The 18754-nt window shown below is 32.4% G+C and overlaps 1 protein-coding gene across 2 annotated transcripts in view; it reads left to right on the top strand.

The window, feature by feature from the left end:
* Positions 1-18754, top strand: part of LOC124368917 (mucin-2-like) — a 58914-nt gene that overhangs the window by 27728 nt on the left and 12432 nt on the right. Inside the window, exons 2-4 of one of the 2 annotated variants that reach the window (XM_046826463.1) lie at positions 545-627; positions 9631-9737; positions 14445-14601. In XM_046826463.1, coding sequence (XP_046682419.1) covers positions 545-627; positions 9631-9737; positions 14445-14601 — 347 coding nt within the window. Of the gene's footprint in view, positions 1-544; positions 628-9630; positions 9738-14417; positions 14602-18754 lie in introns of both variants that reach the window. The other variant, XM_046826462.1, reaches the window with a different exon arrangement.

Genomic DNA, 18754 nt, shown 5'->3' with positions numbered 1-18754 from the left:
TTTAATGGAATTTTCTCAAGCTGTGGGAATTTTCAGAAACTAACCTGGGAAATGTGGTGGATAAATCCCAACAGGTTACGTTTGGTTATCATTTTTGTACGGGCCAAATATTGAACTGTGCTAGAGTCAATACTCAATTGAAAACATATACATATTGGTAATTGTTACCATTGTATTTTATACGTCTTAGCCATTTTAGTATTTTCCAAAAAAAAACCATTCGCACTCTGAATACTTCGTATACATGTTTTAGGATTCATATGAGAATTAGTAGTGACTTTTGGAAAATTCTGTATAGAACAGTTTTAATGGCAAAATGAAGGTAAAATATCAATTATAGTCGAAAAATGAGGTAAACGATTAAAATAGTGCACATAGATAATGGTAAAAGTAAGCGAACATAAGAAATTATAGCATAACCAACTCTGTACAAAACTAGGCCAGCGGAATGTACTAAAACACTTAAAAAATAAAGTCAACTTAGTGTGAATGCAAGTTCTATGGTGAAATGCATATGTACGTTAATATGTTGATCTATTTTCAGTTTTGAATTATGTCATCCCCTCAAGACCACTCACTCTGTCTGGAGGAACCACTACCACCAATTCCTCCCAGTTCCCTTATCAGGTATGTTGAGTGTGTACGGATTATTCAAAATAATATATGTGTACAGATAATTTCAAATCATTTCGTGAGCTATTTTCACAAGATTTAATTTTGCTTATGGCTTTTGTTCTTGAGAATAGTGTGTATCGTGTAGACTACTTGCTTTTTTCATATTTGTGATTTATTGAAAAACGATAACCGGCCATTCTTATCCATTAATTTGGCCATAACCGGCCAATGACATTAATTTTATGTCAATGTGGCTCATAAAAAAATGCTCAAAGCATATAGTGAAGCCACTGACCAAATTAGTTAATCTATCGTTTCTAACAGGAGTCTTTCCCTCTCTCCTAAAATTGGCAAAAGTGCATCCAATTCATAAGAAAGATAACCCCAATTCAGTAAATAACTATCGGCCTGTCTCTATTTTGCCTGTATTGAGCAAAATATTCGAAAAACTTTTTTTGTCAAGAATGCTAAATTTTTTTAAACAAACACAACCAACTTTCAGACGACCAATTTGGTTTCAGAAAGGGAAAGTCGACAATTGACGCTATAGTGAATCTTGTCGATATGGTTGTAGAGGGAATTGAAGGTCATAATCACACATTAAGTGTATTTATTGACCTTTCAAAAGCATTTGACTGTGTTGACCACAAAACACTGCTTGACAAATTAGAATCCCACGGCATTCGAGGCGTGCCACTTTTATGGATTAGTTCATTCCTAAACCATAGAACACAGGTCGTCCAAATTTCGAATCAAATTTCAAAACCTACTGCACTGAGATATGGAGTTCCCCAGGGATCAATACTCAGTCCAATTCTTTTCCTGATATATGTTAATGACATTGAATCATCACTACTGCATGGAAAGCTTGTGCAGTACGCAGATGACACGACTCTCTGTTTTAGAGGAGGTACAAAACAAAATTTAGAAATACAGACCTTTGTTGACCTTAACAATTGTGTCCAACATTTCAATAGCCTCAATCTTCAAATAAACTCATCAAAATCAAATTTCCTAAACTTTTCAATGCGCTCTATAGATATTGAAAGAGGTCCTGCTGTTATGGTTGCAGATACATTATTGGAAGAAGTCTATTCTTCAAAGTTCCTTGGAATACACCTTGATCGAGGGTTGACATGGAAAAATCACATTGATTATGTTTGTGCCAAATTATCCTCAGGAGTTTATGTCTTAAGATCTTTGGCAAAATACTGCCCAAGTCAGGTACTGATTACGGCGTACTACGGGCTAATTTATCCCCACCTTTCGTATGGAATCGTTTTGTGGGGAGCCTGTGCAAACAACCATTTTATGAGAGTTTTCAAATTACAAAAAAAAGCAATTCGCATTATCGCTAATTTAAACTTCAGAGAGTCGTGCAGGACAGCGTTTAAAAATTTGCAACTGTTAACTTTGCCATGTCTCTACATCTTAGAAACAACCTTATATTGTTTGTCTAAATGTGCCTTAACCAGAGGACGAGACATACATGAATATGAGACAAGAGGCAGAGAGATAACTACCGTTCGGGAATGCACAGAACGGTGGTTTATGAACATTTGCCTTCGCAGGCAGGTGTTCATTTTATAAACAGATTGCCAAACAAAATTAAAAATGCCTCAACGCCCAAGGTGTTAAAAACTCGTATCAAACTCTGCCTGGCGTCAAACGCTTTCTACAGTGTTGATGAGTTTCTGGCATTCAACTGGGAGACCACGCGATGAGGAAACTGACTCCAGCGCCGAAAGTGGGCGTAATTGGCATGGAATGAATGGGGAGTGAATGTTTGAATGTTGTAAGTTTAAATGTGGCCTTGTTGTGGGATGAATGGAAAAAAATTTAGACATGAAAAATTGACGTTTGCTATGCAATGTATATTGTCAACTGCAATTAAACGATTTGATTTGATTTGATTTGATTTGATCCGCTAAGAATCTACAGTATTGTGAATTAGCACATAAACTCATATTAAAATCTAAACAACCCTATGGACTTGACATTCGCTAAATTATTGTTTTCCACTTGAATCCTTAGATTCTGATCTAATAAATGTACCTAAATTCAAAATTATGTCAAGTTCAATTACTTTTATTTAAAAATCAACAACTATTCAAAATTTGTTTGAATGTCAAAACTGTTGTTTAAATTTTAGGGAGTTTGTTATCAGGTGTTTATTCTTTTGTTTGTTTATTATTATACTTGTGTACTTGAGATGTAATAATAAATAAAGGAATACAGCACATAATTGTAGCTTTTTTTAAACTGCTCTGAATGAATTAAATATGGAATATGTGTATGTGTGTGTGTGTGTGTGTGTGTGTGTGTGTGTGTGTGTGTGTGTGCGCGCGCGCGTGCGTGCGTGCGTGCGTGCGTGCGTGCGTGCGTGCGTGCGTGCGTGCGTGCGTGCGTGCGTGCGTGCGTGCGTGCGTGCGTGCGTGCGTGCGTGCGTGCGTGCGTGCGTGCGTGCGTGCGTGCGTGCGTGCGTGCGTGCGTGCGTGCGTGCGTGCGTGCGTGCGTGCGTGCGTGCGTGCGTGCGTGCGTGCGTGCGTGCGTGCGTGCGTGCGTGCGTGCGTGCGTGCGTGCGTGCGTGCGTGCGTGCGTGCGTGCGTGCGTGCGTGCGTGCGTGCGTGCGTGCGTGAGTGTGTGTGTGTGTGTGTGTGTGTGTGTGTGTGTGTGTGTGTGTGTGTGTGTGTGTGTGTGTGTGTGTGTGTGTGTGTGTGTGTGTGTGTGTGTGTGTGTGTGTGTGTGTGTGTGTGTGTGTGTGTGTGTGTGTGTGTGTGTGTGTGTGTGTGTGTGTGTGTGTGTGTGTGTGTGTGTGTGTGTGTGTGTGTGTGTGTGTGTGTGTGTGTGTGTGTGTGTGTGTGTGTGTGTGTGTGTGTGTGTGTGTGTGTGTGTGTGTGTGTAACTACAATATGTGATTGTTACACGCTCTACTCCAAATACCTCATATATTGTGATCGGCCACATTAGTTTTAAAAAATCCACTAAAGATTTAAAAATGAAATTATAAACCAGTCTTAAAATGCACATTTAGAAGAACGCGTCAACAGGCATTTTCACAGTTACTGCTTGAAAAATAACGAATCTAACTTTAATAAACTGTGTGTTGAAGTGTTTTCAGTATAATTTATCTCAATCTCGAGAGCAAAATATGTTGTAAGCAGCACAAGTGGTAAATGAGTCAGAGCCAGTGAGAGGTTCAAACTATATTTTTAATTTACGTAAAATTAAAGTATTCTTGTAGTCGAACCATGTATCATAGTTCAGTTTAGTTTTTATTTGTTTTGATATTTTTACAGTTTTCATAACTTGTGATAATTTTAACACACTACTCATCGCCTTCGTTGTTGGCGTTAGCCATGTATTAGTACTCATCGCCTTTGTTGTTGGCGTTAGCCATGTATTAGTGACTTGTGTTCAATGAATACTGATAGTGGTAGTAGTCAGGGCCGTACTCAGACCGGTTTTTTCGGACAATTTTACCGGAGCCCGAGCTCTCAGGGGCCTGGTCGAGCCCCACCACACGTCTTTGGGGTGACGGGGGTGCTGTGGCGGCACATGACGGGGCCCGGCCTAAAATATTTTCCGAGACCTGCCAAAATACGGCCCTGGAAGTAGTAACAAAATATTAAAAGTGCAAAACCTTGTCTACTGATTTAACTATTTTCAAATATTTAATTTTTTTTATTGATTAAATTTCATTCGCTGCTACTGTTAGGCTTCTCGGTATTGTTTCAACAAAAAATTTCTATGACATATACAAAATTAGATGATTATCAAAGTTAGTTTTAGAGTTGACTTACCTATAAAAATAAAATAATGAACTTTCAACCCTTTGACGGCGAACCTTTGATATATCGGAAGTTATGCAATGACAAATTTAATTTATTTTATAACACTTTAATCAGATGTTCACAAAAATTAAAAATCCACAACCAAAGTAGAGAAATATCGTGGTGTTTAAACAGTAGTCTATCCGACTTCTTTTTTTAAATGTTTTATTTTACACACTAGAACATGTTTTGTTGACTTCAGTTCCATGAATAAATATTAATGTATAATAATAATTAAATATTATTAGAAAGTAAATGTCAAGCTTATATTAAAATAAACCCAAGAACTTCATGCAAATAGTAAAATTCCTTTCCGACCAGATATTGTCCTAATTTTGAAGAGTTAAATTATTTAGGACCAAAGTAAAGAATTGAATTTTTGTTAATGTTCTGGAATTTTACACAATTTGTTTTTATTCAAAATAAAATTAATTCAATTATAAATTTAAAAAGACAGAGGGGAGTGTTAAGATACTATCTGACGGAAACTATTCTCTGGAACTCTTGCTGTCTGAGACCCCTTCCACTCATCCCCCCTCCACCGCAGACAACCAGCAAATCCACACGAAACATTCAATTAACATTCTGAAGAAAATAAAATATCCAGAAAACTAAACCATATATCTGCCTAGACTGAAATATTTCAACTTAAGCAAACCTGAGAATCTCATGGTTGACAAGTTCAAAAGTCCTAATTAAGTAAAAGATGAGAGTAAATTGTTCTCATTTGACTTGATAGTTCTCATCCTGTGACTGCTTTTCGAACAAATAAAAAATCTATGGAAATTGTGGAGATATTATGATGGGACCCAAATTAAGATGAACATATTGTTTATTTTTCAAGAAAACGGTACAGTACAATAGTGAACTTAAGTAATGTACTTTAGTACAGTAACTTACAATAGATTTTAGATTATGTAGAAATGTACTGTTTTCTCAAATATCAAAAAGATTTTGAACTATAGATATTGGCCGCTAACTGTCAAGGTTAAAATTACATTTTTTATGATTAGGATAGCTTTATTAGTCTTCAAATCAGTTGGGGAAACATCCTGAATGTTTGATAATTGAAAAAACAACAGTCAAGTAAGGGGATAGCTCAAAAATATATTTTTTGACTAGTAAGAAGGACAAAGAAAATGGTTGTAATACTCTTTTTAATAGAGCTTAATGCATCCAGAGATTCAAATAACTGGATTTTGTGGAAGTAAAACTGAATTAAATATAACAAAAATGGAAAAGATTTTTATTGAACAGTGGTAAGACTGTCTTGTTTACTGAAATAAAAGGATTTATATTTTAATGTAGCAGAGTTTTCGATAGTTCTTATATCCAACGACAGAAATTTGTTGGAGATTGTGCGTAATAATCCCGATGAGATCCAATTCGCTCAGAGGGTTACTACTACCGGCAAAAATCAAGTCAAATTTCACTCTATCAATAAGTTTTATATTCAAATATCGTTTCTTAATAACTTATAATAATTTATAATAACTATTTAATTCTGGTGGGCCATTGATCTGTAAAATATAAGCAGAAGTTCTTGTATTTTATTTTTAATTTTACGAATAAAAAACTGGCTTCTTATAAACTGATATTGTTTAGAGAATTAAAGGGAACACTAAGTTTTAATAGCATCTAAAAGTGTTTATACAAAATTAATTAACTATCTTTCAACATCTCTTTCCTTGAAAATACCATTCCAATCTTCATGTCGCAAATTGTTCAATAGTTTTCTTACTAAAAAGTATCAGTTTCAATTTTTTTTAAGTTCAGTGTACTTGCCTATAAGAAACTTCAAAATAAAAACCTAATTTGTCATGTGAAAGATGTCTATACTGTGTCTCCATGGCAGATCTCAGGTTGATACCTGTATTAGTTTGCCTATAAATGTAACAAAAAATCATTATTTCTAATATGACATCAGTGTCTTTGTTATAACTAGTAGGATAATATTAAAATCGCCAACAAAAAAAATAGATTTATTTTTTTTATTTATATTTGTGCATGTTCCTTAATTATTGTGATAGTTATTTATCGGTCGCTATAACATATTTTTGTCACACTTTGTGTATGAAACAAAAAATTAGATAACAAACGTAACAAAATATCGTGCCTTATAAATAATATTTAATTTGAAGTTCATATTTTCTACGTCTATATTTGTCTATCGCCAAGCGTCTGCAGCTCATTGCTTAATTTTTTAATGTATTTAATTCAATTTTACTTTTACAAAATCTAGTTATTTGAATCTCTGGATGCATTAAGCTCTTAATTAAGAAGAGTATTACAAATATTTTCTTTGTCTTCCTCACTAGTAGAAAAATATATTTTTGATCTACCCCATTATCAGATTGTTGCGTGTCTGTGCGTAAGCACGACATGGATGTCAACCTCTCAGTGGCTGTAAAATAAACACAAAACTATGAATTTCATGTCTCACAGTTTTTGTAGTTATACATACAATAAATATATTGCATATAAAAATATATCTCGATTTATATCCCAATATGTTTTATCAGGGATGGCATGTTTGAAATGAAAAAAAACACTTAAATGTAAAACACATATTATTTAAGTACACGCCCTTATTTTCAAGTAATTGATATGTATCCTGGAAGTCACCATTTTAGAATGTATAAATTCTAGATGAAAGGTGTCTTGTAGTTATTAAGATATAGACATTTTCCCGAGTCTCCGCTATTCACTCTAATATATCTCGATGTTTTATCAGGGATGGCATGGTTTGAAATGAAAAAACACTTAAATGTAAAACACATATTATTTAAGTACACATCCTTATTTTCAAGTAATTGATATGTATCCTGGAAGCCTGGAAGTTTCCAGGCTAATAATATATCCTGGAAGTTCATCATTTTCTTGAAATTGGTTTGTGTTATCAGGTAGTCTCCATAAGTTTTCGCTTAAGTTATAGCTGTTTGTGTTAAGCATAAAATAAGAATAATATGCTGTCAGATGACTATCGAACTTACAATTTTTAATATTATTAGCATGTTATATATTCCGGAAAATGCTCCTGTACCCTGCTTGACTGGGAGATACAAGCAATTTGTAGTGGAAATCCCCCTCCCCATTTGGACATACTAGATATGCCTAATTGTCATTACACACATTTTTTTTACAATGGTGCACTGTACATGAAAGAAAACTTAGAATAAGAACATTATAATATTTTATCAATTAACAAACAAATTGTAATCAAAAACTCCTTACAGCCTAGATAACTATACCGTAATCGGTGTATTAATAGTTAACTTATATTAAAATAAGTGACACAATGTTAAAATTAAACAATATTTAAACAAACAGAAAATTAAAAGATACTAATAAATAAATACAACACTCTAATTAAATTTAAAGAGCGACATTAAATTGCTACAAACTTATTAAATTATATTACAGGTAATGTATTCCTTTACTCAATAAAAAGCCTTTAATTTCAACCAGTTATTTATACTGGATTAAAATTTATCTACAGTCACTGTTTTAGCTATTTTGGGTAGTTTATTAAACAATTTAATTTTCATACAGATGGTTTTTGTTTTGTTTTTTGCAATCATACTGATAGCAAGTTTATAAATTTGTTACTCCTTGTACTATGATTACGAGTGTTCTGCCTTAAAGAGTATTTAGTTAGAAAGGTTAACAACTAACAAACATTTATAAATGTATAAACAAGGTAACATCATAATTTGCAATTCACAAAAAACTTCAAGACACAACTCTTTGTTACATGAAATATTGTATATTGTCCATTACACTTTTTTTGCCAGATAAAATCTTTCACTGCTTTACTGCTATTTCCCCAAAGAGTTATAGCCCACCATATGAAAGATGAGAGTGAAAATCACATGGTAGACTGAGATTAACACACCTATGTTTACACAATGTTCAGGCCCAGGCACCAAGTATGTAACTCTTGCTAGTTTCTGATACACCTGGTCAACACAGGTTCCTTAATTAAGCTTATTATTCAGCTGAATACCAAGTAATTTTACATTTTCTATATTTAAATGTATCAGGGAAAAATATTAATCTTTTAATTTGTTTATTGTTTACAGTATAAAACTTGAACAATAAACAACTAACTTGACTTTGTATCATTCCAGAGTTTTTAACATGGATTCATTTTGGTCGTTTTAAATTTTATAAATCGTCAACATCATTTAAAAACAGTGGTATCATCAGCACATAAAATAGATGTACATGGCATATTAAAAGATGAATCATTTATGACTATTATAAAGAGAAAGAGTCCCAGTACTGATCCTTGTGGTGCGTCAATATGAACAGTTTTTAAATCAGACATCATTGCTTTGCATTACTGCTCGTTTTCTATTATTTATGTAAGATTTAAATATTCATATCACGTCACACCATAACATGATAAGATCTTTAAAAATTAAGGTACGTTGTATGAAATGCTGTAAGTAAATCAACTAATGCTGCACATGTAATTCTTTATTTCAAAATTTAAAAGCACATTTTTAATAACTATTTCAACAGCCTTAATCATATTTAGTCCTGGAAGAAACTCAAGTTGATTTCTTTCATAGGTACTGACTTATGTCAAAAAATACATGTAGTTGTTCATTTACATAGTAGTCAAGAATTTTGCCAAAGATTGACACTAACAATATGGGGTGATAGCTTGGGGGACAATACCTATCACAATTTTTTTAACTGAGATGGTTTTAGTAATTTTTATAACCTTAGAAAAAGTGCCTTTTCCAATCATCATGTTAAATAAAAATGTTAATGGATGCAACATTTCATATATTATCTCCTTAATTACCTTGTTAAAAAACCCATAAAAATCTTCACTTTGAGAAGAAATCAAGATAGGCACACACTTCAGATCATCTCTTATACTAATTCTTTCCACTTAAATTTACTTTATAAAACATTACAATCTAACACTACAAAATTAATTCTAGGACTAAAACTATCAGTTACTTGTTTACTATTATCAATAATTTGAGTTGCAGCATTAATATATCATATTGCTAGTTTTGTATCTTGTATTATTAATATTATATACAGATATATATATATATATATATATATATATATATATATATATATATATAATATCTGGCTTTGCATGGTTCTCTATATTCTTACTTTGGCACTTGTCTAATCAAAGTCATGTTTGTACCAGGCTCTACTCATCTACACCAACGACCACACTGTCTACCCCCAGTGTAGTGCCATCATAGTCAGCAGTTACCAAGTACTCACGTCTGCTAGCTGTCTGAATCTGTTTCTGTAAGTGAACCTGTATCACTTTACTTTGGACTAGTCACAGTAGTGGATTTCACTTTCTCGGGATCCTAGGCCTGAAAAATTTTTGGCTTTCCTATAAAACCGTGTTTGTAAGTTTTGTGAAAATTGTCCTACCAAAAAGTAATAAAGTTCAAATTCTGATGAACAGTATGTTTTTTGAATTTTTATTGAAGGGAAAATTCAATACTTATGAAGAATCAAACCATGTGAATATCATTTCCGCATAGCAAAACAAACAATAAATAAGTTATTATTCATTAACTTTTCTTGCTTTCTTTTACAAAGATTCCCAATAATATTTTCAAAATTTGTGTCAGGTAGCATTTTGACACATACCTACTAGTTTTAACACAAATGCTAAAAAAGTGTTAAAACTAGTTGGGAATTACAATTTGATTTAATTTTCTAGTTTGCATTAGTAAATCCGCCACTGAAAATTTAAAAATAAGCTTGAATCTCAAATGCATATATAAAGTAAAAAAGAATCATTGTTAAATTTCCTGTTGTTTCTTTTAACTTATGAGGGAGTTTATAAAATTGTTCGAGAGAGAGATAGAGAGAGATAGAGAGAGAAAGAGAATATCTTTATTTTACAATCTTCAAGATTGAAAATGGTGTCACTTAATTCATTACAATACATTTGTAATAGTAATTTCAGTCCAGAACTTGCTTTACATAGTAAAATTCAGGCAGTCCAGAAATTCACTTATAGTGTAGAATGGTCGTTGGAATAACCAAGCTTGAAGTTTTTTCTTAAAGATAATTGGATCAGCTCTCTTGATTGTGTCAGGAAGGATGTTGAAAAACTTGGCTCCAGCATATGAAGGCTTTGATTGAAAGCGACTACTGTGGTGAATCGGCAGAGCAAAGTCTGTGGCATTCCTGGTTTGGTAGGTGTGAGTGTCCATGTGGTGCTGCAGTTGTCTTGAGGATTCCAGGTACATCACTTCCAGCAGATAGATGTTAGTGACTGTCAATATTCCCATTTCTTTGGATTTCTCTGACACAGCACGGGTGTTACAGCTTAGTTCATCACCTTCTGAACACTTGAGATTTCTCTTGTAAAATATACTAACTTTCTAACAGATACAAACTATACAAACATCTATCAATTTTAATTATCTCAAATTCCTTCTCGTGTTATTGATGTACACTTAGTTTTCCATAATTTTACACTTATTTCCGCAATATCTTCTCACAGAGGCTGTACTTGACAATTGTGTCAATCATTCAAACTTAACTTAATCACAATAATAATGTTCCTGTTGGAATAGTTCCAGAATATTAAGTTAAATACAAACCAACCTTCTTGGAAAACTGGTTAACTATTATAATAAAAACAACTTTTTCATTAATAAATTGATCTATGTCTCTGAAAACGACATGACCATCAACCTTGTTTATTCCTACCAGGTAGATATTGTTGAAAGTAATAAATAATTTTTATTTTATTAATATTGTTGATATACGGGTTTCAAATAATTCTGGAACTCCCAGCTGTCAAGTTATTACAGATAAGAATATACTTCTTTAGTTTATTAATATTATACTAAACAATTCAAACATTCATGTGACTTTATGGTTTTCATCACACAGGGGGACTATCCTCAGAGGAAGTCCTAAAAATCTTAAATGCAAGTATAGGTTGAGTTGTACATCAAAATGAAGGGCTACGATATTAAAACACAATGCCACAAACCCGACCTCAAAAGGTTCAACCTAGCCAAAATGGCGACAGCTTAAGTTTTTTTATTTCTTCCTCTCTTTAAAAAAACTTGCAACTGTTTTCACTGCTCTTAACTTTGAGATTGTATTCCTGCCAGGAAACGTATTGAAAACCCTCTTCATTCGATCTTAAGTTTCATCCACAAGCACTCATCATTAGAAGAATTGCTCTCTTTTCCGTTCACTAAGCAACATTGTGAAAATAAAATGCGTAATAAAAACTTTAAAACTCGTATAAGTGAAACCAGACATATAACCATTATGGAAAGCTAAAGGGCAACTACTGATATCAGTAGCACAGATATAAGCTGCTGGGGTTGAAATCAATTTTATAAGAATACCCAAAACCATTCTTGCAGTTTTAGAACACTGTTGATTCAGTAGTTTGTATCTACGTCATTGTTATATTGTAGTGTCTTTGCTTTAGTAACTAGCAAAAGACCAAAGATTCTGAAGATATCAAGTCACTATTTCTAAGGCGTAAATCTTTTTTTTATGTTGTAATGTAACATACATTTATTTAAATAAATTAAAAGAATTAACTGCTGCCATTTTGGCTAGGGTGGGGTGTATGTAGAAACATTAATTTGGAGGGGGCTGACACACAGGGTGCTTTAGGAAATATAAAATATCATTCAAAAACAGGGATTGAGAATCTCCTTAGGAGATTATTAAGCTTTAAGAACTTATTAATGTCTTCTAGCTTAAAACAAACTACTGGGTACAATTTGTTAATGTTTGTTTTTGAAAACTTCGGGGGTAGCTCGAGCCCCCTAAGTCCCATTTATATACGTCCAAGAGCTAGGGTTAACATTTGAGGTCCGATCTGTGGTGTTGTGTTCTCCCTTTAATTTGATTTATAACTCGAACTATGCTTGCATTAAGATTATCAAGCTTCCTCTGAGGGATATTCCTTGATGCGATGATATTATTATATGTAAGCTAAATGTTGAGTTTAGCTCCAGTTCACCTTCCTCTTAGTACAGCATCTGGAATCTGATGCAACCACAGACCTTTTTAAAATTGTAGTATATAGGCGTCCCAGACGTCGAAAAGATTTAATGATTTCATTTGAATTTCTTCGTTGCCGATTCTTTTTTTCTCATCAGATGAATATAACTCCAGTTTCTGGGAGTCAAGTCTCTGACAGCGTCAGATTTCAGACGCTGCACTAAGAGGTAGATGAGCTAGAGTTAAACTCAACATTCATGTTGAATCAACCCTTCCCACCACATCTGCATTATCTGTCATCATTCCTCAGCTGGGAGACTGGTTCCAGACTTAATTGACACACTGCATAAAAGAATTACTAATTAGTAGATTTTTTATCACTGGTGAGTCACCTAATATATTCACAATAGAGTGCATATTGATGCCATACCACTCCTCACATCTTCTGTCATGGCTCTCAGATTTACACTCAGAACTAAATTACTCCATGTAAATATTTAAGGTATTAGTCAAAAACTGATAGGGCAATGGTTGTATATACTGCAAGAGCTTAAGTTAGAAACGCACTGCATGAATGGAGAATATCGAGAAATAAAAACACACTGAGACGATATTCACCTCTCTCCAGTTCTCTAATATCTTCACTGATAAATTTCAATTGTGTCAATTGCTAATCTGTCTTTTATGAAATCAAGTTATTTGGAATATAAAATTTTAAACTTGTTCATAAAAATGTTAAATTGTTCCTTTAAAAGTCCAAAACACCCTTTGCTTAAATAGTCAGTTTAAAATTTATAACAATTGTCTGGGAAGTAATAGTCACCCTCGAACCTAAATCACTTTTAACCCTTTATGTACCAGACCCCAATTTTTCTTGTCACAATGTGTCTGAGGAATACCGTCGAAATTTACCCAGGGATTAACGAAAAATACTAGACTCTTTTTGGCTGTTGTATACTATTTGATATTTTTGCCTTAACTTACATATTTTTTGGTAAAAATGTATGTTTTTTTTAACTTGTACATAAATAAATTCTATAACAGTAAACATGGTTTCTTTTCACAAAACAAATGTAAAAATCAAAAGAAATAAAAATTGGGCTTAACAAAAATAAACATGTTTTTCTTTACAAACAACTTTTTTGTAAAAATATTCCAGATGCAAACTGTTTTATTTTACAAAATACTACAGATAAAACTGTACAAAACAACTAATTTTTATTGGTTTTACAATAAAAATCCAAATTTTCTGGAACTTTAAAAAATTGTTTGTTTTATTTTTTACACATTTTTAAATTAATAATTTGTAGTTTATATGCTATCACAACATTTCATTGGAAACCCAAATTTCAAAGATTTTATATATATATATATATATATATATATATATATATACATATATAATGATTAACGATTATAAAGATTATATATCTGTTAAAATTATTTTAACAGAATTTAAAATTTCTGTTTTGTAAGTGAAATCAAAACATATGTAAGTAGAGCAGCATAATATCTGCATGAACATCCTCCTGATACCACAGGATAAAAAAATTGTTTTTATTTCAAAATTAGAAACTCAAAACAAAGACAAAATTCAAAAATTTGACAGTGGCTAGAAACGTTTAAAAGATAAGTTAGGTATTCCGAAGGCAAGAAGTATTTTTAAACTCACTCTTATCCTCTACCAGCTCTTTAACTAATTAATTACAATATGGAGTATATATGCTTAACTTAAAATGTGTAATGGTTATTGAGTTTTTTCTCAAGTTTTTTTTAGTGTTGTGATCCTAAAATTTAATTTTAGTCATAAGAGATAGCAATGTTTGTAATTTTTTATTTATATTTTTTATTATCTCAAGATATACATTGTTGGTGTATTTTTTATTTAATTTACATTACTCTTTTCTTTAGATACTTAATTCTAATGAATTCCCGTAATTTATAGCCAAGTTTGTATATTAGCTGAAATAATTTTTATAATTTCAGAAATTTAGATTTCAATATTTGTTCTAGAAAGACAGTAAAGGACTACTCGCCTTTGTCTGTGGTGGCAGGCTCAGCACAGTTTCTGCCCTCCGATCCCAGCTTCTACCATAATGTCAGCTCTTACTACAACATAGACCCAGGGTTCAACACCACCACATTTTATCACGATCTCGCAGTCCTAGAGGTAAGTGTTTTGTACAGTTGAAGCTATAAACTTTTTACTATGCACACAACAAAATATGGAACCCCTTTTAAAGTACAAAAATAACTTAAAGTCGATGTTGATACTGAGGTTTTGTGTTAATATAAAAAAATACAATTATTCTATGTACATAGAAGATTTGGTCTCTGTACATTAAATTTCCTCCTTATTTACTTTACTAAGTAAAGTGAATTACAAGGAAAACAAGTAAGTTAATGTGCATTACTGTTAATAAACATGAGGGTATGACCTTATACCTGTGTGTTTATGCTGTGATAAATAACATGAACTAACAAGTATATTACTGTTCCTACACTTATTTCAAGCACAGGCACCCTAAGGGTTATCTCTGAATCAAGTTCCAGTTGTAGCAGAAATATCTAAACTTAACTGCACGTTGTGATAAATAAATTAACCAAGCGGGTATTGAATAATACCAGATTTACACCAGAACTAATGTGTGATAATACTTCTAAAGATTTCTTTAATACCTATTAGTACTTACATATGTAAAGCAAAAAGAAAGGAAATTCTCACCCAATAATTAAATATTTCATTATTAGTTGTTTTTTTTTAACCACCACAATTTCAATACATATAAGCCTTTCTGCCGAGTTTTGTCTCTTGGCTTGCCCCAGCTTTAAAGCTTGGTATAAGAAACCAATGCAAATATGTCACTCCTGAATGAATATTTTTATTTGTTTTTATTTAAGCTTTTTTAAACTGATTATGCATGAATGTACAATTTTATTCAGTACCGCACTGACGCTCTTAGTAAAAATAAGAAAGACCTTCTTGTGGTATCCAGGAAGAGTCACTTTCAGATCCAGTCATCTCAATCATGACTTTATAAACTATGTTATTTTGTAAAAAACCCCCAACCCTAGGAAATATTTATTGCTCAAAGTCTTTTAAACAAAAATATATAACAGCTTTTCTTAGCAGATGTTCCTCAAATACTATTTCATTAAAGTGCAAACCATCAGCCCTCTGTCATTTAAGTAATTGGCAAATTATATAACTTTCTAGTTGTAAAATAGACAAGCTCTTGAGGTAAAAATTAATAAATAAAGGCCTGTTTCTTTAATCATTTATGACATCTTTTCACTAACTGATTAAAGATACTTTGTAAATCAAAGAATAAAAAGAGCTGGTGATTTGGTTACCATAGACCAGTATTACTGGCCCCAATAACAAGATTAAGCAGAGTTCAAAAACATAAAAACATATTTTTGCCTACATGAAACAGTCTTCAAATGACCTTTCTAGTCCTCATTCAGCGTTCCTTTAAACTAACTGAATATTTATTTTCTTAGTTTTTACTGTCAAAACAAAAATAGCTCTCCAGAATCAATTACAAAATTTCAATTCGAGTCTGAATTATAAATAGAAACACTTAGACTTAGAGCTATTCACCAAATAGACTCAAATCCAGCATAAGATGCACAACATCTGCTCTAAAAATAGCCTACCACTCTCTCTTTGAGAGCCATCTTCGGTATGGAATCATCCTTTGGGGGAGTTCTTCAAATGGTAATCTCCAGAGGGTACTAATCTTGCAGAAGCGGGCCATAAGAATCATGGCCGACCTCTCTTCCTGAGACAGCTGCAGAGAATCTTTTACTGAACTCGACATTCTCACTGTGACTTCAATTTACATCATCGAAGTCATCATATATGCTTCCAAGCAAAAACTTCCCGAGAAACAGTGAGGTGCACAACTACTACACTAGACAGGCTCAAGCTCACCGTCTACCAGCTCATAGAACAACGCTCTTCACCAAAAAACCATCATTTGCTGGAACCAAGCTTCTGAACTCCCTTCCTGATGCCATCAAGACCGGCAACGCTAAAACTCTAAAACTCTAAAAAGAAGACTACACAAGTGGCTGGTGAAGAACTCTATCTACAGTCTTGATGAGTTTTATGACATTCTCAACTCCTGACTTGTAATGTTTTTGTTGTTAATTTTTGTTCTTTCCTTTCAATGTTATGTTTCATAACTTATTATTTTTATTATTGATTGACAACTATTCTGTTCTTGATGATCATGAATAAAGCATTCTGTATTCTGTATTAAGCTGATAATATTTCAATCACTTTGGTAAGGATTATCACTTTGATAAGTAATTATGTTTGTGATACTCAGTTGAGTATCTAAAGTTTACAATATCGACAACATATATCAGTCTGGTTTCTCTTTGTCTCAGTACAGAGACATACTACAAACGATAACTGGTGATATTCAGTTTGCCATGGATCAAAGCTAGTATACTGTTTTATATAGTTTGATTTTTCAAAGATTGTTATTCAGTCGACTATGCCCTTTTTTAACAAAATTAAGTCATATAGGGTGTTCTGAATCAGGTACTTCTTGGATGATATCCTTTACTGTGGTTAGAATATTGTGTCAAACTGGAAATCTGAAGTTTGCGGTGTGCCAAAGGGATCTATATTTGAACCTTATAATTATTATAATCCTTATCTTATATTATTTGTTTTATATGAAGCTCTAATCTGACATTTAGTAAGTTTCACTCATATGCTGATGACCTTCAACTCTATGCTCAGTCTAAAGTTATTCCATCTATTCAAATGATGATGAGAAATTATAAAATGAACTAATAACACGGGCTTAGATTTAACTTAGAGAAGACAAAGTTTAAAACTATTAGTTCCTTTTTACTATTACATGCAACTGACAACAACTTGGAGAAAATAACAGTAAATGAAATAAACATACCATATTGCAACAGTTTCAACAGCTTGAAACTACCTGTAGTTAACTCTACAATGGACTGATCACCCACACACACCTATTAATGTAGTAGCTACTTGTGAAAAAGTCTTTGATGCTGTGCACTCATTACAGAAAATGCCATGTTTTTTATCATTTTACATAAAACGTTACTTGTAAAATTATTAATATTCATACACCAATTTTATGATTGACTCTTTAACTGCTGACATCCAATATATTGAATGTCTACCATTATTAGTGGTTTCTATTAACTATGTCAAAATGATGAAATATTTTGAATTTCGGTTGTTTAGGATTAAGAGATATTTGAAATTGCAAAATATAAGAAGAAAAACAACATAAATTTAACTAAATTTATTATGCCTATGGCAATTTGTATAATCTGGATTTTTCTAGAAGCACAGATAGAACTTTCAAATTTTATATATGGTATAAACAACTGATTTACTTTACAATGATGTACTTTACTTATATTTTAATATGATACTGAAAATAAATTATCACAAGGCATACAAAGTTGTTATGCACATTATTTTTTAATTAAACCACATGTTTGTTTTTTATTTGAAATTTAAAACATTTAAACATAAGTAAATACATTTTTAACCACTCCAATTTATTACAAAAACGGTATTTTTTATAAATGTATACACAGCAACCATTGGTTTCTCTAGCAATCTTGGCAGTGCAATAAAATAGGGCCAGCAATAAAAAGGTTAAAATGACTACTAATTTTAGGCAAAAAGCTCCAGAGAAGCCTAAACCTTTACATCAAATTTCAATTTGATTTGAAAAAAGATATTCATACCACATTGTAGATAATATCTGCTTGTTTGCTTACAGATAAATTCGGATGTTCCTAAACTGTATATTTTCTTTGTTATTTTAAGTAATTAAAAATATTCTTAAAAGAAGCCTTTTATTGCGCTATCACTTCATAGGATATTCAGCTATAAGGATATATTACTCAAAATTGTTGTTGACAGTTGTTTCTGTGAAAAAGAACTGATTGGAACAATTAATGCGATCAGAGAAGAGGCTGGTCATAAATAAAATGTGTACTCCTAGTCAAGAAGAGATGAAAAGTTGGTAATCACTGCTGTATATCTCTGGGTAGTCTCTAAATAAAAGATTTCTTTGTTCATCGATTTTTGAACTGCTTGATGAGTAATCCCTTTTTTAAAATACCCATTCCGTGTAAAGGTCATATACCTACTAAATTACTCAGGTTTCTGGATCTTCAACACTCTTGGTATCTGAATTTTCAATCCCTGGGCCACTGAATCCCATAAATGCGAGTCCTCATACGTTCTAGTTACATCAACCCAAAGAATGCTTAGCTCTTTTGATGTCTTGGATTACAGTAATACTCTG

This window comes from Homalodisca vitripennis, chromosome X, assembly GCF_021130785.1.
Source record: "Homalodisca vitripennis isolate AUS2020 chromosome X, UT_GWSS_2.1, whole genome shotgun sequence".
In the NCBI taxonomy this organism is placed as follows: domain Eukaryota; kingdom Metazoa; phylum Arthropoda; class Insecta; order Hemiptera; family Cicadellidae; genus Homalodisca; species Homalodisca vitripennis.
The sequence above is the reverse complement of the archived record's forward strand: the minus strand, read 5'-3'. Positions and strand labels throughout refer to the sequence as shown.